The sequence below is a fragment of the Alosa alosa genome, chromosome 11, assembly GCF_017589495.1.
Source record: "Alosa alosa isolate M-15738 ecotype Scorff River chromosome 11, AALO_Geno_1.1, whole genome shotgun sequence".
NCBI classification, from domain to species: Eukaryota; Metazoa; Chordata; class Actinopteri; order Clupeiformes; family Clupeidae; genus Alosa; species Alosa alosa.
Genome location: NC_063199.1, coordinates 2081895 through 2105267, shown reverse-complemented (window position 1 = coordinate 2105267; position 23373 = coordinate 2081895). Strand labels below are relative to the sequence as shown.

The 23373-nt window shown below is 41.2% G+C and overlaps 1 protein-coding gene across 3 annotated transcripts in view; it reads left to right on the top strand.

Annotated features, from left to right (window-relative positions):
* The window catches only part of wdr61 (WD repeat domain 61), a 44675-nt gene that overhangs the window by 9049 nt on the left and 12253 nt on the right, over positions 1 to 23373 (top strand). For 2 of the 3 annotated variants that reach the window (XM_048257710.1, XM_048257712.1), the window contains exons 2-6: positions 5463 to 5527; positions 5631 to 5658; positions 6240 to 6345; positions 10982 to 11154; positions 11260 to 11408. In XM_048257710.1, coding sequence (XP_048113667.1) covers positions 5516 to 5527; positions 5631 to 5658; positions 6240 to 6345; positions 10982 to 11154; positions 11260 to 11408 — 468 coding nt within the window. In that variant the 5' untranslated portion in view covers positions 5463 to 5515. Of the gene's footprint in view, positions 1 to 5166; positions 5225 to 5462; positions 5528 to 5630; positions 5659 to 6239; positions 6346 to 10981; positions 11155 to 11259; positions 11409 to 23373 lie in introns of all 3 variants that reach the window. The other variant, XM_048257711.1, reaches the window with a different exon arrangement.

Below are 23373 nucleotides of genomic sequence, written 5' to 3'. Positions count from 1 at the left end.
CAGACTTAGACTTAGAGTGGGACTCACTGATATTAATAGCTATCGTAACACCCCCAATTATCACCACTTTTGTTCAGAAATTCTAAAACAACGATGTTTTTTAACTAGGGGTGTGAATCTCTCATGTAAAAGACGATACGATTCACATCTAGATACATGGGCATGATTTGATACAAGAAAAGATACATGTTCATAAAAAACGATTCAGTACGATTCGATGCGATGCAGTTCGATGCAGTTGAAGAATGGAAAGCATTCTGAAAGATTTTTTATCATTTGCTTAAGGTGCACATTAATTTTATATTATAAATTATCATGGTCATGTCAATTAGGCAAAAACAAATGTGTGAATATGATTATCTAAACTGAGGTTTGTATCATATATTGTATTGAAATGAAAAAAGAAGAGTCTACATTTCAGCCAAACAAAGCAGCCAAATACAACATAAAAATACATTTTTATAGACTTTTTAGATTTTATAGAGTTATATCTGATTGTTTTCAAGGAGCTGTAGCCTATTGTTGAGGTAAGATAATACCAAAATAAAATAAAACGGTGCTTAAGACAATCTTGGCCTTTTCTCATAGCCTACAAGAACAACATAGGCCTACATATTAATGAACTGGGCCTATTTTGTTCCAAGTCTGAGTGAATATGAACAAAATAATAATTTGTACATCGTTTTAGCAGCAAGGGCCAAATTATTCTTTAACATTAAGGAAATCCCTTCATCAAACGTAAGGCTACTCTACAGACTATCGTTGCCGTTTAGGAATGGTATAGTAAGTGTTTAATTTTGCGCTGGATTTTGACAAACAAAAGAGTAAAATCTGTCAAACACCGACAGAGTGCGAGTTGTGACGTGCTTAAGTTGCAGTAGATGTATGGGTAATGAAGTCCTTTGTCTATTTTGGCCAATGAGTGTAGCCCAAAACGACCTTCATTACCCACAAATCCGTGCCACGTGTAGTTTCAAAACAGGAAGTGGGATGAACGCGCTGCTTGCAACGTAAATCAGAGTCTGAGCGGGCAGAAAAGGTTAGGAACCGATTTGTAACAAGTAAATCGATATAACGACCGGTTCATTTCAGTTTTATTCCAATACGGGGCTTCACATATCGATGTAGCCGTATCTTACACGTTAAAAACGGATACCGATACGTACAGTAGGTATGCTCAGACCCCAGGTACGCCATGCACTAGATTACAGTATAAAGAGGAAAAAACGCACGCACATCCCGATCTAATCCTGGGTGCTGGACAAAACACTTACGATGAGAGAGAGGGGAAAAAAAGTCCGCCCAACACCAGTATATGCTCCCCAAGTTATAGTTTAATTACCGTGACGTTTGATGAAGGGCTTGAGTGGGCCCGAAACGTCACGGTAATTAAACTATAACTTGGGAGCATATACTGGTGTTGCGGACTTTTTTCCCCCTCTCACGCCATGCACTAGACCCATTACAGTTTGCATACCAGGAGAAAGTGGGCGTGGACGATGCCATCACTTATCTTCTACACAGGACACATTCTCACCTAGACAAGGGGAAAAGTGCTGTGAGAATCATGTTCTTTGATATTCTCGAGTGCTTTTAACACCATCCAACCCCTCAGACTGGGAGACAAGCTCTTGCAGATGGGTGTGGACGCTCACCTGGTAACCTGAATTACAGATTACCCGACCGAGCGACCACAGTTCGTCAGACTGAAGAACTGTCTCTCTGACACTGATCAACAGCACCGGAGCACCACAGGGAACTGTGCTCTCTCCAGTCCTGTTCACCCTGTACGCATCTGACTTCTGCTACAACACCGAGTCATGCCTCATGCAGAAGTTTTCTGACGATACTGCAATTGTGGGGTGTATCAGGAACGGGCAGGAGGAAGAGTACAGAAGCCTTGTGGAGGACTTTGTGCAATGGTGCAAACTCAATCATCTTCAACTCAACACTTCAAAGACCAAGGAGATGGTGGTGGATTTCCGCAGGTCTAAGCCCACTCTGCTACCAGTCTCCATTGATGGGGTCAATGTGGAGGTGGTAAGCACCTCCAAGTATCTGGGTCTCAACTGGGACAATAAACTGGACTGGTCAGCCAACACTGACGCACTCTACAAGAAAGGGCAGAGCAGGCTGTACTTCCTGAGGAGGCTGCGGTCCTTCAATGTGTGCAGCAAGCTCCTCAGGATGTTCTACCAGTCTGTTGTTGCCAGCGTCCTCTTCTATGCAGTGGTATGCTGGGGAGGAAGCACAAAGAAGAAGGATGCGGGGCGACTTGACAGGCTGGTAAGGAAAGCTGGCTCTGTAGTGGGAGCTGAACTGGAGTGTATCACTTCAATGTCTGACAAAAGGACCCTGACAAAAGAGATCTGACAAAAGAACAAACTGATCAACATCTTGGACAATGAGTGTCATCCACTTCACAGCACTATTGTAAAGCAGAAGAGCCTGATCAGCTGGTGACTTCGCTCACTGCCAGACAGACTGAGGAAGTAATTTGTCCCCAGGGCCATTTAACTGTTCAATGCTTCACTTAAGGGAAGAGGAGAGAGAGACTGTCTTTCTGCCTCACTGTTTGCGTGCTATATTAGCACATATGCATAACCCCTCCCTCCATGCCACAGCCGAACTGTGGCCACACTTATACTTTTTCTTAATATAGTTATATATATATATATATATATAGACTTTATTCTTGCACTGTTGGACTTACTCATCACCATGACACTCACTCACACAGAGCACCTTACCATACCTTACTATGCACAGAGAATCACAGGTTCAGTCCCTGCCTCAGTCATTGCAAGCACCTCTTGATTGATTAATTACCCACTATGTGGATACTGTTTTTAGAATTCATTTAGTGTTATTTAGTATAATTTGTATTTTAGTATATTCTTTATCTTCTACTGTCCTTATTGCTTAGTTGTGTTTTTTATATTACATACTTTTAATTACTTTTTTCTGCTGTTAGTGAATGTGTGTGTGATGTCTATGCTACTGAGACCTTGAATTTCCCCTGGGGATCAATAAAGTATCTATCTATCTCTCTATCTATCTCTCTCTCTCTCATCGACTGGAACAGAGTGACTAGGAGCTCCTTAAGAGCATGAGCAGCTCATTCATCTTCTCCTCAAATGCGTCCATCCACTGTGCCATGCAGATAATGGATGTCTTCATTGCTAAAGAAAAATGGATGGTGTCAGTTTTAGTTGTTATACATTATATACTTGCATACGAATAAATTAAGCAAGTCTTCTTACCGCTCATTTCCATCTCCATGGCCGAGCCACCTCCCTTTGTGTGATGTGTCACTTCTGCTGTTTACAACAAAAAAAGTTAGTTACTCTCAAGCTCCTTGTCATGAAATTGTATTTAATTGGAAATGAAAAATTCAAAGCCACTGTACCTTCAACTGGGTCCCAAGATGAAGTGGCAGGCATTATAATAGGCAATCGCTTAAAAAAAAAACTCAGCAGGTGGTGGAGGCAGTGACATCTGCTGACCTAAAAAAAATCATAAAAGACCATACAATCTGTACTGATTGCAAAAGGAATATTTGAATTGTGTAAATAATGTAGTCTGCACTTAAGAGGTCTTACCATCACTTGACCCTACACTGCCTTTTGTGGACGCATGCATCTTCTTCCGCCTCAATGCTGGAAGTGTCCATCAGCCGCTGACATTTTTCCATAGCTTTGGTGTACGAATCTAGATTAAGAGAACAAAGTTTTTGTATATTTATCCCAGCTTTTGACTTGATGCATTGTAGCCCAGAGAAGTTCTAATGGGGAGACACAGCATCCATTGAAATGCATGGGGTTAGTTTGTAAAGCCAGTATGGCAGCTGTGTATAGCCTACTACACATATTCCGCCCCTTCCTGTATGCTTCCCAAGAGACCTCTGAAGTTTGCTTACAAAAAGGAACCAAAACTGCCATCTTTGCCTATATAAGGAGATCAGGGTGTTAATTTAAGCTAACTACCTATGGCAAGTTACATTGCAAGTTAGCTCTGGGATAGCAAAAATCTAAGTTGCTCACTGATTACTGTAGACTACCACTCGAAGGCAGAGGACAAAAGTGTGTTGAGCAAAACGTCTGTATTTCAGACTTCTTCGTCCCCGTGAGAGTGCAATAATTCTCTCCCCATGTTATTTTCCCATAGGAAAAATCGCCAGATACCAGATGTCAAAGATGGCAGCTTTTTTGTAGGCGAACTTCAGAAGTCTATGAGAGTGAAGCGAAATTTCGGTGTGTGGAAACCGACCGTTACAAGATGACCGCCGACTCGCAGTGGTGTAGCCCATAGCCATCTCTATGGCTCTGGTGTAGCCTAGTCTATGTGATACGCAGGACTATGCAGTATACCCACTTAAAAAGCATCACCATCTCGGTACTTATAATAAACAAGGATACGTATTAACATTTGGGGTTGATCACAGTACAGTATACCCACTACAGCTAACTACTACATCACAGTAAATCCAGCTATAGCCTACACTACACCACTGCTGAGTGACTTGCCTGAAAGGACTGACTGTACACTAAAACTAATTAAAAGAAACGGTAGCCTATTTCTTATTTGTAACAACAACGCGAGCAGGTTAACACGATGACACAAAGCGGCAAAACATATACGTTGTGCACAGCAGCAAACACCAACGAACAGAGCAATGCAACACTAGCTGGTAACTTACAAACTCGGCAAAATCGGAATATAACAAAGCCCTACGAGTGAAAGGACTTAAGATTAAGGACCACACATATACCAGACCAGACGCTATCAATAGTTACAACAATGATCTAATAAGATAGTAAATTTAAGCAAAAAAATGTCAAACAGATCACATTTCAGCAAATTCAGCAGCTGTCACCAGTGTCATCCGCCATCTTCGTTTACTTTTCACAGCTGTATCAGAGATTGACACAAAGGATTTTGGGTAGTAGGGAGCAAGAAGGATACATCAATGCTGCTTTCAAAAGCAACTGTTATTGGGGTAGTTTTTAAGATATCTTAGAAACCAGCAATTTTTTCTTCTGTTTTTGAACTGCACTTGCTGCCTCGCTCCCCATTTAGATATCTTTTAAGGCAGCAGTTTTACTCTTTTCGAACAGAGCCGTAGAGTTACAGTGAATATATCTTTTTCTTTTTCTCCATTTGAAGCGGGCAAACTCCTCAAATTACCACGTTCAGGAGTGAGGATAGCAACAATAATACTGGAGTGAGTCACATCAATGAATTAGTTATTACCATGAGCAATGTAATGTTCCATATCAACTAATATGATGCCAATGTGACACAGAGCATTTCAGAAGTAACAAATGAGTCCCAGGCTCCAGAGGGTTAATTTTACAAGCTGAAAATTAAATATCGAGTGATCTGATGTGTTGGTGCTTCGTCTCTGATGTGGTTTTAATTTTGTTTTGTTTTTCTGTTTTGTATTTGCTTTTTGTGTTTAGAAGTGACTTTCCGGATTACAGTAACAGCCTTGAAGAGTACAGTGAAAGGGGTAATGAGTACTCAGGTAATTTATGGAAAATAATTGTAAAAAGCTAAAAACAGTCTATTTTCACACACAAGTCATGCACTATAGTTGTTTTATTCCCTCAATGTTGTTTTTATTACAGTACAGCATACTTTTCAAACAGGAGCATGGTGAGTACTGTATGTGGCTACTTGTCAAATTTACCAGTAACGATGGTAGTATAAGGAGCTGGGCTAGTGAAAAGTGGTGGGTTTAATTGTTTAATTTCCAGTCGTGCCTCTTGAGCAAGGCACTTAACCCCAAGTTGCTCCGGGGACATTAGTTCTTCTTCTTCTATGCTTTTGTACTAAACAATAACATACAGACGATAAAACAGAATTTATAAAGCAGGTCAATAATATTACCAATTTGCAGATTGCTGTATCGCTGAATTTCAGCATCAACACTATAGCTCAACAAGTGAATGTGGTTAGCCCTGTTTTCCAAGTGATCTGTATGGTGTTACAACAATGGGAACAGATCCTAACATTACATGATAAGCTGTTGGCAAGTTACGTATAGAAGGATTACAGCATTGCACTAATCACTGTCTGTTAACCCTACATGAAACACAATCGGATAAAAGAGCACAACTTGTTCTTTTGCAGTGATAGATCCAGTTATCTGTGGTAGTGTAATTATGTCAATTTCATGTTTGATGTGCTGTTGACTGCCTGTATCATTACACCTTCTTTACCTGGTGTGTGTAAAGCTCATGATGATGCCATATGGACAGCTGCTTGGGGTAAAAGTCAAACAGATGCATCAGAGACCATAGTGACTGGGTCTTTGGATGACATGGTGAAAGTCTGGAAATGGTAAGAGTTTTGTATATAACTTTTTTTTTTTATTCTGGTTGCTAATCACCACTACACCTTTGTAACATAGTTTGCAGTGTTTCCCATAGAATTTGATTGAAGGGAACCCTTGCAATTGTAACGCAGTTAAAAGGCTGCTGATTTGTGGATGCAATTCATAACGTTATTATTTATACAATTGTGTATAACAATTATTTATCAAAATAACAGCTGCAATGTGCAATTTTAACAAACACCATACAAACTATACAACACTATACAAATATTTACAAATATTTGGGTTAAAAAGTGCTAAACGACATAACTGAAACAAAAACAGTGAATTAATGTGTGCAATTTTAACAAACACTACCAACTATACAACACTGAAGTGCAAAAGAAAGTGCAAAACAACATTTTCAAAATGTGCAAAGGTGATCACAGTCACTGCTTATGGCAGAGCTGACTTCTAGCATCGCTACAGGGTATTCTCCTTAGTTTTAAAAAAACAATTCAAGGGCCCTTTGGTAGACTGTTGCCCTGCAGCCTGTTCCGCAAGTCTGTCTTGATCTATACACGGAGAGTGAATGAAGTTTAGATTATTTTATACTTTTGTGTAAGATTTACAATTTTGAATTAGAATGTTTGGCAAACGATGATAAATAGCGCGATGACATTCAACGACCAGATGCCGCTGTTCGGACGCATCACACGATTCAGAGGCATATCACATATAGGCCTACCCGTAAAACCTCAAATTATGGCCAGGATAATAATTGCCTACCAGTAGCCTATGGCCATTAGTTCACGAGCACTAAAAGACATTGTTTCGATTTAACTCAATCAAATTAAAAAGCTCTTCTTAATATTTTATATTGTTGGTTGGTTTAATACTGTTGTCAATGAAAAATCGTTGTCCTAATGGGTCTCAACACGTCACTCTCAAGCTACCAGTCACTTGCTGTCCCCTTCTGAGCTTGCCAGAGGCTGAAGTCTTAGGCTACTACATTTTACTTTACATTACATTACATTTGGCTGACGCATTTTTAACCAAAGCTACTAACAACATGGTAAACAGTTTAAGCTTTTTAAGCAATTCTCAGAACAATAAGAACTAGAGAATGTAATTCCAGGGAATTACGAGTGCATGAAAATGCAAAAATGGCTGCTGAATGAAATATTGTTGTATATTGTCTAAAATATAATCTAGGTAAAAAGATGGAGGTCAGATAGAGAAAAAAGCTGGCGGGGACTCATCGTTGATGACAACTGACAGTTGGAATGGCCGAACAGTTAAATAGTTGAGTAGTTTAAATAGTTAAATTATTTTATAGCGAATTATTGTATTGAGGACTTATTTTGAAGTTGAGGACAGAGGAAACAGTTGGCGGGAGTTGTAGTTGATGACAACTGACAGTTGGAATGGCTGAACAGTTAAATAGTTGGATTGTTGCTAGGGTACTTGAAGTCGTTGCTATGTTGTTGCTAGGGTGTCCATGGTGGCTAAGTATCAGTAGTTGAACAGTTAAATAGTTGGATAGCTTAAATGGTTAAATTATTTAATAGGGAATTATTGTAGTGGAGACTTTTATTTTGAAACAGTTGTGGGCAGAGGAAACAGTTGAACAGGATCTGTAGTCTTAAGAGAGCCAGATTGTATGCTTAAAGCCTGAGACAAACAGTTGCTGGAGGTGGCCGGAACCATATGGCTCTGGCCGGAACACTTGGCTTAGGATTCCAAGTGCCCTATTGTGATGCCATAATCGCCAATGTTAAGTCTATGGGGAAATGTTTAATAGTTTTTTAATTAATAGTTCAAAAAGTATAAAAGTTACAAAGCTGAAAAATACATAGCACACATGTCCTAAGTAAGACCTATGAAACATAGTTTGAATGAAGTTTCTACGTTAAACGGTTGAAGCTGCATTAAGTGCGTTAGAAGAAGAAAAATAATAACTAGAAAAGCATTTCCTGAAGGAAATACAGTGCATGAAAATGCAAAAATATGATGTAAAATATCATACAGAGTAAAAACAAACCATATTGGTTGCTAGGTAGATGAGGTTTAATATAGTTGGAATGACTGAACAGTTAAATAAGTGGATAGTTTAAATGGTTAAATTATTTAGGTAGATAGTTGACGATAACTGACACTTGGAATGGCTCTAATGTTTGCTAGCAGTTATGCTAACTATGTTAACAAAGATAATAATGTTAACCAAGTATGCTAACTAGCATGCTAACAATGTTAAAATGCTAAGTATGCTAACCATGTGACTTAGCTAATCATTATAAGTAGTTTTGTTAAAAATGTTAACTAGCATGCTAACTATGCTAACCATGTGACTTAGCTAACTTAACTAATCATTTTTAGCAGTTTTGCTAAAAATGCTAACTAAGCGTCTTAACATCTTAGCATCTTAACTATCTTAACCATGTTACTTAGCTAACTTAGCTAACTAGCTACAGTGGGTAGGAGTCATAGTTGATGACAAGTAACAGTTACAATGGCTGAACAGTTAAAAAGTTCAGTAGTTTAAAGCGTTAAATTGTTTAACAGTGAAATATTTTAGTGAGGACTTTTATTTTGAAACAGTTTTTGGCAGAGGAAGCAGTTGAACAGGATGTGTAGTCTTAATAGGGCCAGTTTGTATGCTTAAAGCCTGAGACTGGCAGTTGGTCCAGGTGGCCCGAACACCTGCCATAGGATTCTAATTGCTTAACGGCTCTATTGTGATGTCATCAGCCCATGTTAAGTCTATGGGGAAATTTTGACTAGTTTTTAATTAATAGTTTAAAAAGTATAAAAGTTACAAAGTTGAAAAATACAAAGCCCACATGTCCTAAGTAAGACCCACATTAACATAGTTTGAATGAAGTTTCTACGTTACACGGTTTAAGCTGCATTAACTGCGTTAGAAGAAGAAGAATAAGAAGAAGAAGAAGAAGAAGAAGAAGAAAAAGCCTTGGAATAACAGTACAGTGCATTTTCATGCACTGTAATAAGAAGAAGAAGCCTAGGAAGAACAGTACAGTGCATTTTCATGCACTGTAACTAGAAAATGCAATTCCAGGGAATTACCAGTGCATGAAAATGCAAAACATATGGTGTGAAATATATTGTTAAAACAGATGATGTGCTAATTGGCAACCAACATGATGAGGTTTAATATAGTTCAAATGACTGAACTAGGTAGATGAGGTTTAATATAGTTGGAATGACTGAACTAGGTACTGTAGATGAGGTTTAATATAGTTGGAATGACTGAACAGTTAAATAGGTGGATAGTTTAAATGGTTAAATTATTTGCTAGGTAGACAAAGTTTAATATAGTTGGAATGACTGGACAGTTAAATAGGTGGATAGTTTAAATGGTTAAATTATTTGCTAGGTAGATGAGGTTTAATATAGTTGGAATGACTGAACTAGGTAGATGAGGTTTAATATAGTTGTACTGACTGAACAGTCAAATAGGTGGATAGTTTAAAAGGTTAGCCTGAGAAACTGATAGGGTGCAGGTGGCCTGGCCACCTGGCCTAGGATTCTAATTGCTTATGGCAGTCTTAATAGAGCCATATTGTATGCTTAAAGCCTGAGACAGAGTATATAGTTTAAAAGTTAAATGTAGATAGTGTAATGGATGTTGATAGACAGAAAGTTGAATGGATGTTGATAGGCAGATTGTTTAATGGATGTTGATGGATAGTTTAATAGGTGGATGAGTGAATGGTTTGAAGAGGATGAATGGATAGAAAGTTGGATGAAATGTGTCTTATATCCTTGTAGAATGGAGAAACACAGAGAGAGTTGGTCTAGTTCAGTAGAAAGCAGTTGATACAGGTGCAATCAGTTGAACTGATTCTTTGATGGGGCCTAGATGAGCAGCTGGAAGATGATACAGGTGCAAATCAAGTTAATTAGTCCATTGTGATGTCATCAGCCCATGTTAAGTCTATGGGGAAATTTTGAGTAGTTTTTAATTAATAGTTTAAAAAGTATAAAAGTTACTAAGCTGAAAAATACAAAGCCCACATGTCCTAAGTAAGACCTACGCAACATAGTTTGAATGAAGTTTCTATGTTAAACGGTTGCATTAACTGCGTTAGAAGAAGACGAATAATAATAATAATAAGAAGAAGAAGCCTAGGAAGAACAGTACAGTGCATTTTCATGCACTGTAAAAAGCCTTGGAATAACAGTACAGTGCATTTTCATGCACTGTAATAAGAAGAAATCGGATAACAGTAGAGTGCACTTTCATGCACTCTAATAAGAAATCGGATAACAGTAGATTGCATTTTCATGCACTCTTATAAGTGCATCAGTGAGTGTTGTTTTTTAAACAGTCGAGTGTCAGTTCTAGTCAGGTGGAAAGTGCTAGTATTTGGCCGTGGATAAATTGGGAGGTGTTACTAGACACCTATACTGTAGGAACACACAGTAAAAAAAGTTATTGGTAAGAAATTATTTTGCAGATTGGTGAAAAAAAGCCTAACTTTCCCTAACTAGTATCACTGCGTCATGCATATCGTACCCTAAACATAGCTACCCCTCTATTTGTCAGGAAAATTAACATGGACGAGATTATGTATTACATAATATATGATTTTATGAAAACTGATTTTTATTTATTTTAATTTGTTTCAACACTGGCAGGTCAGATGAGAAACTTGAGCTACAGTGGACTATGGAGGGTCATCAACTGGGAGTGGTCTCAGTAGACATCAGTCACAATGGTGCCATTGCAGCATCCAGCTCATTAGATGCCCACATTCGACTTTGGGATTTGGAGACAGGGAAGCAGATAAAATCTATGGATGCAGGCCCAGGTAATTCCACAGCCTCAACCACTTTGCTTGCACTGGTAGTTCTTTAAGGAAATTCATCTCTAGTTTGTTTTGGTTTCTGATATTACCACCCATCTGTGTTTGCAGTGGATGCATGGACTGTTGCCTTCTCTCCTGACTCAAAGTACATCGCTACAGGAAGCCATCTGGGGAAAGTCAACATTTTTGGTGTTGAAAGCGGGAAGAAAGAACATTCTTTAGACACACGAGGGAAGTTTATTTTAAGCATAGCATATGTAAGTATTTCAGCTGCTAAGTTCTCATTTATTTAATTGAAGGTTTAGATGAGTGGATAGATTACGCTCTTGTTGTAGCATTGGACGAGGAATGTTGGGATTGATGTGAAGTCAGTGTCTTTCTGATAACCATCATTGAGATTACACTAAACAAAATATATCAGTAAGTCTGTCTATCTATCAGTGTTTCCCTTTCATTTTTGCTGCTATCCTTTAAGAAACCACCACTATGCTTTCAGGGCTCTACACTAACATTTATTTTCAGGAGCACTTGTGCGCCCAAGTTAAAAAAATTAGGAGCACAGACAAAAATGTGGGCGCACAGTCAGTTCTGTACTTAACTTACACATAATGTAACATTATACTGCAGCTAACAGTTAAAAATGCCAGTGCACCAATTGCAAATATTAAGAATGACTGACAACATTTAGGCTACAGGAAACAGGATTTTAAAGATCAATGCCTACTTTATTTTCAGTCTGTTCTATTTTCCTACATTTTGTTATTGTAAAATAATATAATACATTGCCATATTTGCATTTAGCCTGTTTATTAAGTATCCTGCCAAATGTAGGCTAATTTATTTATTTGTGAATCCATCTATAACTAATCCAAATATGCCCATGGTGACCTATCTGACAGCATACTGCCTAATACTACTACTAAAACAGTCCATTTTCTCTTCCACAAAACCCAACATAGGCTAATCAAGGATATATGTTTTATACTTTTAGTTTTTATTTGAAATATCTGCATTGATGGGGGCAGTAGGCAAACGTTAGGCCTACTTTCGTTTTGCACTCCAGCTTGTATTCGGTGTAAACAAACAAGCATGCGTGGAAGCCTGGAGTTGTCAGTAGCGTTCTACCTTTGAATAAAATGGGAGTATTACGGGAGGCTACTTTTGTGCCGGTTCGCTACAGCTATATTTTGTATATTGCAGCCAATACATCAACTGGGCTAAAAGGCATGTTGGGTTACCTTTCCTTCTCTCACTGCATTCTCAGAATCTCATCCTGTTCCTCCTATATCCAATGAATTCGGTGGATAGAAGAACTAATTTCTTCAATCTTTGCATCTTGGCTGGCTAGTCTTACTTTCCGCTTTTTCTGCGCGCTCTTGGATTTGATAGAACCGACTACTAGCGAGTCACAACGTGAAACTGCTAATGTTGATGGGAGGTGTAGTTCTTATGCTGCATTCGCGACGTGATTCTATGGTTTGCACCAGTAATGTTTCTCGATGTTGCGGTGTATTTTATAGACAAACATTGACATGGTTAGAAGTCATTCGCACCAGTGCGCCTAAATATTTTTTTGCACTCGCACGGCATCATTTTTACTCGCATTTGCGAGTGAAATGGGCGCACTGTAGAGCCCTGGCTTTATTGTGACTGCAGTCAGCGGCACAACACTGAAATATCCAAACACATTGTTAGGATTAGTCAGGCTCACAGAAGGGAAATTTATACAGACAGTACCATCAGGAAGTTTACCGTTCGCCGCCATCTTGAATTTAGTCACGATAAGTCGAGCGACGAGTATGAATGAACAGGTATGATAAGGGATCAGATTTCAAAAATAATTCCATGGAAAAGCATGGATTCCAGTTGCTGCAAGAGCAGGGACTTGTGAGCATGTGTGACTGTTTTCCATGGGAGCTAGGTAAACTGGGATCGCCTCATTTGTTTGACTTTTATTTGAAGTATCACCATCTATAAGAGGTGTGGCCGTACGTGGCCTTCTGGTTAGGGAAGGGTTGCCAGTTCGATTCCTGACTGGTAGGAAAAATGTTGGGGCGTCATTGAAAAGCGCTCGCCCACATCCACGGATGATATGCCCTTGAGCAAAGTACCTAACCCCAAACTGCTCCACGGGCACCCACTGCTCCAAGATGGGTAAAATGCAAAATACAGGACAATTCCTGTAGGGCTAGTGGCTAGGATTAGCTGTTTTGGGGTTTTGTTTTGACTCTTATCTATGTTGCAAATTGCGGGAGACTTTTTTATTTTAGTAGTAGAATGTCTTAGGCATTAAGACATGGCCTCTGCATTTAACACACACAAGACTATTTACCATAGATACAATTGTGCTCATAAGTTTTACATACCTGGCAGAATTTGTGAAATATTAGCTAGTTTTGTAAAATAAGTTTTCATGCAGAAAACTTAACGGTTCCCTGAAGGAGAACATGAGGCGTTAACCAATTGGAATGCACTCCTTGATTACGGGATCGCCACTGAAATCCTCTAACAGGTCCTGCTACGGTTCTATTGGCGCAAACGACCCGGTTATATATTAGCCGGCGGCCAAAAGCAATCACTCTAGTCATTCTGAAGCAATGTCAAAAACAAATAACACGCCCCAAAGACTAAAAGCACATGAAGGGTTAACACCTTGTGTTCTTCAGAGAACCGTGGTTATGTTCATAACCTTTAAGTTCTCTATCAGTCGAACTCCTCAGCGTTAACCATTGGGAACACATTTTTACCTTACTTGGCTAGGCTGTCAGAGGCGCCCTCAAATAAAACATATGCACGGCGTGCTATTCTGGACAGGGCTCTCTTCCATGCAAACGTCTGGCCATTGCTGTGAAAAATGGCGACATTCCAGACCAGCCAATGTGACCGGCTGATATGGCCGCTAAAGTCCACCTTAAGCGTGGACGGCGCACGCCAAGACTCCGAGATGCTGCAAAAAAATCAGGATCTCGTACATGTGAAGGTATCAAGAGCACGTTCTTTACACCAGTGAACACTTTCCACTTCAGGCAGTACAATGAGTGAATGAAGCCCTGTGCCGAGTAGCCTTAGCATCTCAGGGGCCAGGCAGTTAGCTGCCATCTCTCTGGAGCTGGTGCCAAATTGCCATGCTCGCCTGGGACAGTAGATCCCTGCATGCTGGGAGCTTCCACGGTTTGCCATGCAGCAGTGCCATCAGCTCCGGAAACCATATCTGATCGAGCCAATGAGGGACTATCAAAATAACTTCTTGTGCGCCTCTCCTCACTCTCTCCAGCATCGCTCAATGCCTTCAGGGGAAAAGCATACAGCAAGACTTTCGGCCACTCGTGTGCCAGAGTGTCCACTCCCAGTGGAGCATCGCTCTCTGTCAGGGAAAACCACCTCACACAGTGCGTTTTCGCGCGAGGCAGAGATCGACGTGAGCTTTCCCGAAGCGCTGCCACACACTCTCGATGTGATAGGGGGCCCCTCGAGCATATCCGCTGCCCTGTTCTGTTCCTCTGGAACATGAACTGCGCGGACTGAGAGGAGGTGACACCTCGCCCACAACAGCAACTTTTTCGCAAGGTGGCATAGCTGCGGGGAGTGAATGCCGCCTTGGCGATTGATAAAGGCTACCGTCGCTGTATTGTCTGATCTCACCAATACATGATGCCAGATGCACTGTTAAAAGTTCCAGCGCATTTATGTGCAGCCACTGCACCTCCCTCTGACCGATCGCCCTCGCACAGTGCCTCCCAGCCCAGGAGGCAGGCATCCGTAGTCACCACATGGCCTGTGGGCAATCCTCCCCAGCAGGGCTCCAAGAGAGGTTCTCGGGGGGTGTGCCAATAGGCGAGAGCCCTCCAGCATCTCCTGTCCACTCAAATACGTATGTTCCTGTTCCTGACAGGGTGTGCATGAAATGCAGGAAGGTTTTGGCACTCTTCTACGTCACCTGAAAATGCTCCCTCATATTCTCTATGGTTGGGAGGAGAGGGGGAGAGGGCCACGTCCAGCAACGAGGTCTTCTCCCTGTTGGGCAACTGGGACAGCGTCAGCCACAGATGGCGCACCAGCACCAACAAGTGGCCCACACAGGCGTAAGCCTTGGACACCTAACCGGCAGTAACCCTGCACGGCTTAGATGGGAGAGTGGGCAGGTCACGGGCTGATGCTTCCTGCGGGGCGAGGTAGGCAGCCAGCGCCTCCTTCACTTCGGGCAGGTGGGTCAGCCACTGCTCCTCTGCCCCGTGTAGGGCAGAGAAGGGCCTGAAGCCTGGGACAGGTGACCGCACAGAATAGGGTTTCCCCCATGAGCGCTGCACCACACCAAGGAAATCAGGGAAGGCTGGGAGGGGTCGTTGCCGCTTCTCCGGGCGCTGCTCATAGTGCGACCCATCCATGAGAGAGCCGTGACGCTCCGGTTGCTCAGGCCATGCGATACCCAGCAGCTGGGTGGCATGGTCAAGCACCGTGGCTAATTCCCTGGAGAGGGGAGCAGACTCCTGCCCAGCATCATCCCCTACACTCTCCTCCGGGTTCTGCTCCAGGAAGCTACTCTCAGAGGCCATGAGGGCCACCTAGTTATCTTCCTGGCAGAGAGCTGCCAGGAGATTCAGCAGCAAAATCGCCAGTGGGGGCACTGCAGCAGCAAAATCGCCAGTGGGGGGCTCTGCAGCCAGTCCGATCAGCAAATTTGCCTCCCCCTGCTCGACCACCAGCCGCTCAGGAAGCACGAACGCCTCACCAAGGAGGGTGGGCTGGGAGGGGGGCCGTTGGCTTCCATCTCCTCGAGCAAGCGAGCTTGGAAGAGGACAGCCTTCGGGCCCAGCCTCTCGCAGTGTGGGCAGAAATGCGGGACCGCCAACGCTGTCGTGGCATGGGATATACCCAGACAGCTTATGCAGACTGAATGCGGATCCAGGGCAGAGATGAATTGGCCACAACCTTGGAAACACCGCTTGATCTGGGCAGCTTCAGACATATTTGCTTTTTAGATTTTGCTTTTTAGAGAAAGAAAATGTTTTGTCTTCTGTCACCAGGTGTGCAGACTTCTTATTCTTCTCTTCGGTTTCGATTTTTCTGTCTTCCTGTCGGACCACTGGCAATCAACGTCGCTGAAGAATGAAAAAGTGAAAGCAGGACCTGTTAGAGGACTTCAGTGCCGATCACGTGATCAAGGAGTGTATTTCCATTGGTTAACGCCAAGTAGTTCGACTAATAGAGAACCTTTTTTTTATTTTAGGATAATGGTCCGGTGAAGCCATTTGTCACCACATAATTGTGTGTGTGCGCCCTTTTATGATAATAAGGATAGCGGTTGATCAGGGCCATTTGGGTGATTTCAGTTTACAGATGTAAAAAATATCCAAAGCTTTTAAATGGCTGTTTAAAAAATGTGTTTTGTGTCTGATTTATAAGTAGAGAATTAGTGGTTTGGTTGATACCAAGTCACGGCCAGGCAGACCAACAACGGTTCCAGCCTCAACTCCCAGGAAAATTGGTTGGGATTAGAGATGCACCGATATGGAATTTTAGGGCCGATAACGATAACCGATATTTATTGGTTTGTTGTGGCCGATACCGATACGATAACCGATAATATTACTCTTGAAAAAAAATTGTGAAAGTGATTTGGGGAAAGCATTTAATAAGCATAATTTTATTGCAGTAATTTTACCTACCACCAAATGATGGACAGAACTCCTAATAGTCCTCAATAGTGCGGCAGTCAACAACATAACAGTAGCCTAGCCCTACAGTACAGTGGGCATCGCTTTCAAATGACCACTTCAGTCGCGCATTACCAGGCGTGAAGCTGCGTGAAGCTTTAGTACCACTTTCAGCCACTGTGCGTCGCTCTGCCACTGTACATCGCTCTGCCTGCCGCCCCTACTGAAAAGCAGGAGACTTGCCGAGAGTAATCCAAGCCTACGAATTCAATAACAAAATAAATCATGCATAATTAAACATTACCTCGATTTAGGCTACTTGGGTATGTCTTAAGGCTTGACTACACGGTGGTAACGAAAATCGAAATCGAAATTTGCTGTCTACATTATTGTCAGTGTTGGGGGTAGCGAGCTCATAAATCAAAACAGTGGTGTGATAATTGAGCCAGTAGAGAAATAACTGTTCAGAATTAATCTGTAGCCTTGGGTAGGCTTCTGCAGAAAACAATGTTGTTGCCGATTTAATACCATCTGGCGACGTTTTTAACAGGCTACGCAATAGAGGCTTAGACAACTATGACCCACGTTTTGGTTTTGTAAATTAATTTGCCCTACTTCTTGACTGCAATGTAGTCAATTGACATGTCATTTTTATTTTTATGTACAATAAACAAATGCTTTATGCTGCATAATTACATTCATATTTGGATGACTTCGGCAGACGCGCAAAAAAACACTGCCAGGCCATCCTTAAAAATATTTTCGTTTGCCGTAACCCGACCGACCCTGTGAATTTAGAACCGACCCAAATATTTATTTTTTTCCCCTTTTAGTCCGACCGACTTGCGGTTTTAAACTTTGGATTAAGACCGACCGATTTATTATTTTTTTACTCTAAACAACCAATACAAATAAAATACTATTTATTTTAGTAGGCCTAAGTATTGTGAATATAAATTGCCTACATACAAACGTAGGCTCTCTTAAATAACACCCTGTGGCGTCATCTCTACACCATTGGTTTACGCATGTCACACTATGGCCTATACGCTTTGTTTCATTCACACAAACATCTCGACTCAACGCTTATTACTTGGCACGAAGCTCTGGAAGAACTGTGCCCAGAGTACACAACTGTTTCACCAGCACATTTAAATGACTTGACTTAAACCGTGCATAACGGGAGGTACACCTGTTATCGGAGTAGTCTGTATGTCCTCATTTTGCGAATGCAAGGACGATATGAGTCTGCTGCATAGATGTCCGAGTCACGCATAATGTTTGAAAACCACTGGCTCGTAATCACAATAATTTAACACACGACAGTTGGATACTTCATCATGTTCCCATGCCTACATTTTGGTGAGTAGCATAGAGATCGTTAAAACAATAAAGTATGGCTCTCCGTTTGGGACATCGAAAACTTATTTTTTTAATAGGGTAGACTACCGTCGGAGATACTGACTTGCAAAGGCCTCGGGATAACACATTATCTCCACTATCATCAGTCAATGCCTCCTTGATCAAAGTGGGGAATGAAAGAAAAAGTTTGAGAACCACTGGCTTAACAAGTTACCTGCAGTCCAGAACACACAGAATATTGCAACAGAAAGTTGCCTTTATAATCAATTTGTTCCAACAGCATTCAAACAAAGCCTTTTATAAAAGTGAAAAAAATATATTCCATAAGAAGTAAAATAAAATACTGTAACTGTATCCCAAGCTTCAGCTCCACACGTCTGTGAGAGGCAGATGTGACACCGCTAAATTCTCAGCTTGTTTAGATAGAGATAGATAGATAGATAGATAGATAGATAGATAGATAGATACTTTATTGATCCCCAGGGGAAATTCAAGGTCTCAGCAGCATACATACAACACAAACACATTCTATAACAGCAGAAAGAGTAATTAAAGTATATAATATAAAAACACAACTAAGCAGTAAGGACAGTAGAAGATAAAGAATATGCTAAATATACTAAAATACAAATTATACTAACACTTAATACAATATATAAAAATATACTAAAATACAAATGACAAAAATACAAATTATACTAACACTTAATCTAAATCAATTCTAAAACAGTATCCACATAGTGGTGATTAATCAATCAGAGGGCTTTGCAATGACTGAGGCAGGGACTGAGCCTGTGATTCTCTGTGCATAGTAAGGTATGGTAAGGTGCTCTGTGTGAATGAGTGTCATGGTGGTAGTGCAATGGTGATAGTGGTCATGGTGATAGTGCAAATGAGTAAGTCAACAGTGCAACAATGCAGAAATAAAGTAAAAATAAAGTTTATACCCCACACTGAACGCGTAAGACCGCTAGGCCCATCACTGTGGGGTGCGGTAGCCTAGCCTACTCTCAAGTCAAGCAATATAACCATACAAATGTTTCAAAATTAGTAATTTCGGCTTTGTCTGAACTGGCCATTGTAGGCTACGTAAAAAATAAACAGGTAGGCATAGTCCCTATCCAATGATATCGGCAAATGTTTGTTTTCCAAAGTAAGAATTTCACTTCACCATGCACCTTCGACAATGAATAGCTCATTACACTTATGTTACTGTTGAATGTAGGCCTAACTGGTATCATTACAAACATTATTTGGTGTCCTAAGCACTGGCATTTTGTGGCATTGTGTCATGTAAAGTCGTTGCAAAATCTAGAGAAATGTGTGAGGTGGTCAGTGGGGGACAATTAATACACACATTGGATTGTGTTATTACTTGCATTCCACACTATCCACAGCTGTGGTATCGGGGGCAGGAGGATTACTGTTAGCGCAGGCTTTATATAAAATTCTTCAACAGAAGGCCTGCCCTACAGTAAATAGGTTAAAAAACAGACCCGCCACAATGTGTGATGATGATTTTTTACGAGCAAGATGTTTTTGGTGCTCTGCATGTTCTTAAATAACAATGATCATCAGTAGCCTAATATTCGACCATTATTTTGTGTAAATGAGCTATGCATTGGGTTAGACACCAGGGGCCATATTCACAAAGCCTTTTATCTTACCACTAGGAGTAGGCTACTCCTAAATAGCAATAAAAGATTTTAGCTATAGGAGTTTCTCTTATTAAGTTATTCACAAAGCCTTTCAGACCTAGGCTACTCTTAGTAAGGGAAAATGACAACTCCTGAACAGATTCTGGAGCTGAGCTGAACAGTCTAAGAGTGAGTGAGTCTTCGTTGCTATGGATGACGTTATTACTCATGCACGAGCTTGACTGAAGTGACCACCTTGATTGGCTGATGATTGTAACGCGGGAATGATTCCAAACACCTCCCTTACGATGAGTGACAGGTCTGAGAATGTGTGCGCTACACAAGGACAGAAGATGATGAATAACTGAATAAAAAGGCCTAGCCTAAATGAATCAAGAGTAAGGCAAAGCAAATAGCCTAGTAGTTAATGAAACATACGGATTGATGTAGTATCTTTGTAACATTATTAAATTAATCTGTTACTATGCCTATGCCTACGTTTGCAAAAGAGAACATTTTAATTTGATTCACAATAATGTTACATTTAATTTACATGTTGACAATGAGTAGCCTAGTTTTGGTTGTTGTTGGTGGCGTTATTGCATGTTAGTTATGCCTACAATGCAAAATTACTTCCTCACGATTGGAAGCTCTTGTAGCCGCATAGGATTTCAAAACAGGCGAAATGCCACAAAACCGGTTTGTGAATAGGTCTGTGAGTTAGGAGTCCTCTTGACTTCTTTTAAGCTTCACAGCTGGTGGGAAGGTGTGATTTGTTGGGGGCAGGGCCGGATTAACTGGGCACAAATGTCTGATGGCCCCCCCTGCCCCCCAGTCAACGTGAATCGGGTGGTCAGTTAATAGGCTATGCCGAAATAGTTTTCAACATTTTGAATATTAGTGTCGGGTGAATTAGGAAATGTTCTCAAAGTAGCCTTATGCCTGAAAGCTGCTTGGGACCCCCCCCCCCCTGTCAAGCAATATAACCATACAAACGCGCGCACTCATTGTTTCAAAAGGAGTAAATTCGGCTTTGTCAGAACTGAGCTGTGGACGACACGGCACGGCATGCCCAATTGAAAATAAATTAACGCAACGCAACACAGACCCCGCTTCTCTCGCGTCAGTCACTGACATGAACGAAACACAGAACCTGCTTCTCTCACGGCAGTCACTGACAGAATAAGTCTAGAAACTGCCTAGAATAAATGCATGGGGAAAAAAACTTCCCCATGACGGACATCGTAAAACACTGAAAGTTAATATTTTGTCACTATAACATACATCTGTCCTTTGTCAAATGTGTTATGTTCCAAGTAGCCTAGTGCATAATTCTGCTTCATCAAGTTGAACAAATACATTTGCTTATTTCACAGAAAAATATAAATAGACAGTTAGGGTCTACAGTGCAGAGTTGGTAAGTTTATGGTAGGCCAACTTGAGTGAACATACAAACAGGGGAAATTCTTTCTCTAGTAGCTGAGTAGCCTCAGGTGTGCACGTAGACATAAGGTCGATCATGCAAGTGCCAATGAATAGTGCTCTCACGCCAATCACGCCGTTAAACTTAAATAGGTTAACATCACTCTAAGTTCGCCTTCAAGCAAGGAAAACGATGATTTGAAGACATCTGTTTCGTTGGAAGGGCAAGGCCCGGGTAGCAACAGGGCAACACAGACAGGCCCGATGGCAGGGCTGTTATGAGAGTATTAAAATATGGGATATTCTACGGGAAAACATTAAAACGGCAAGACAGCGGGGGGAAGTTAAAATAATGAGTTGGCATGCATTGTTTTCGTCCCGTGCACAGGGATTATTTGTCATATTATTAATCACATATGATTATTTGTGAAATTGTGCAAACAGGCGCAACACATTTGAAAAGGAAGGACTGGTAGCATGCAAGCTCACGGGAAAGATTGATTTAAGAATGTTATCACAGTGTGTGGCTGTGGCGCAAAGCAGTGCGGGCGGAAGACCGCGACAATTGGCAGGGGATGGTCATGTCTTTTTTTAACAATTCTGTCGGAGGGTCATTGAACAATTTCTAGCAGGCAAGGGAGGGTCATGCAACTTTTGACTGAAGCACTCAAAATTCCTCCGGTGGCCCCTTCAATAAATAACGAACAGTCCCTAGATTGCTGCTGGGCTATATGTCTTGGTTCATGTCTGTTAACAACTCATTGCCGTCAAACGCGTAGCCTATCTCGCGGTTGCATCCATTACAAACAAACATGCAATGTGAACATCTGGGATTGGGAAGAGCACTAAATGCTCTACTGAATAAGCACAAAGTCAAACCTTTAAATAAAAAACACTCTTTAATAATCAAAAAAATAAACCGCTAATGAAGTAAACTTGTGACCATCAAAAATCGTTTATCGCCTGTAACTCCGTGATAACAGGACGTAAATGTAAGGCATTTGGCTGAGCAACGGAGGTTAATATGCTCTATATTTTGTTCAAAAGATGTCTGTCGATCATCGTTGCACTCGGAGAAAACCAGAATGTTTAATTTGTCCTTCGTTTATTCTACGGCTGCAAACGGGATTCACTCGCAGTTAACCAAATATTTCTTTATTAGGGCAGGGCAGGCATATTTCTGGCTATTAAATTATTTCTAAACCAGTCTGCTAAAGTCTGTAGTGAAGTCTGTGTAGGGTTTTCCAGGCTCCATTTCTTTTTACGAGACACCCTGCTCACTTGAGCCATCTACCGGTTGTTTGGATTGTTGCATCGTCTCACTGGGAAAATACAAATTAAAGTCGCGTGATGCCGCGTGATCCCACGCGCGGACCGCGAGTGAAGGTGGCCAAGTCGAAGCACTGCCCACTGTATGTGTGGCTCCTTTAAGTGAACCTGACGTCAGTGAATTGCAAGTGAGTGGCTAGAGAGTATGAATCGTTTCAATTTAGGACTAAACACTCATAAACAGCTCAGCTGGGAATAAGCTACAGTATAGTGACCAAATCAGAGTTTGTGAGGGAAACTTGGGTTTAGTTTCAACTGCGGGTAACTGAATAAAGTTGCAACTCCTCAGACTGTATCTTATGTCCGTCTACTCTGTTGCGCACAACCTGCTGCAGCAGAAATGAAAGGGGTTAGCCCTGAAGGTTTTAATAACTTATTATGATGACCTGTCTGGAACTGAAGCAGGAATGGTTAGCATATTTCTAGGTAGTAATACAAAACCCAAGCTAACATAATGCAAATATAATACTAAAACACAACTTAGAACTAGGCCTACTTATGTACTCGTCCCACTAACGAGTTTGCTTATTTGTTTCCCCGACCACCGCGGTAAAGTGCAAACACACCAGCACAAGACGGCTCTAGATAGGGCTGAGCTCCGCTCTGGTAAGGTTAGATAGCGGATCATTCACGAGACTATTTTGAGATGCACAGATTCCCAAATGAACGCATATTCACAGATTTTGTTAGAGTGGTGAAATACATTCACACCGCTGACATTATATTGAGGAAAAAGTATAGCCAACCAAGATCAAGTAGCTCAGTGTAGCCAGACGGACCTTACGTAGGCCTAAATTAGGACTTTAAAAAATATTGGC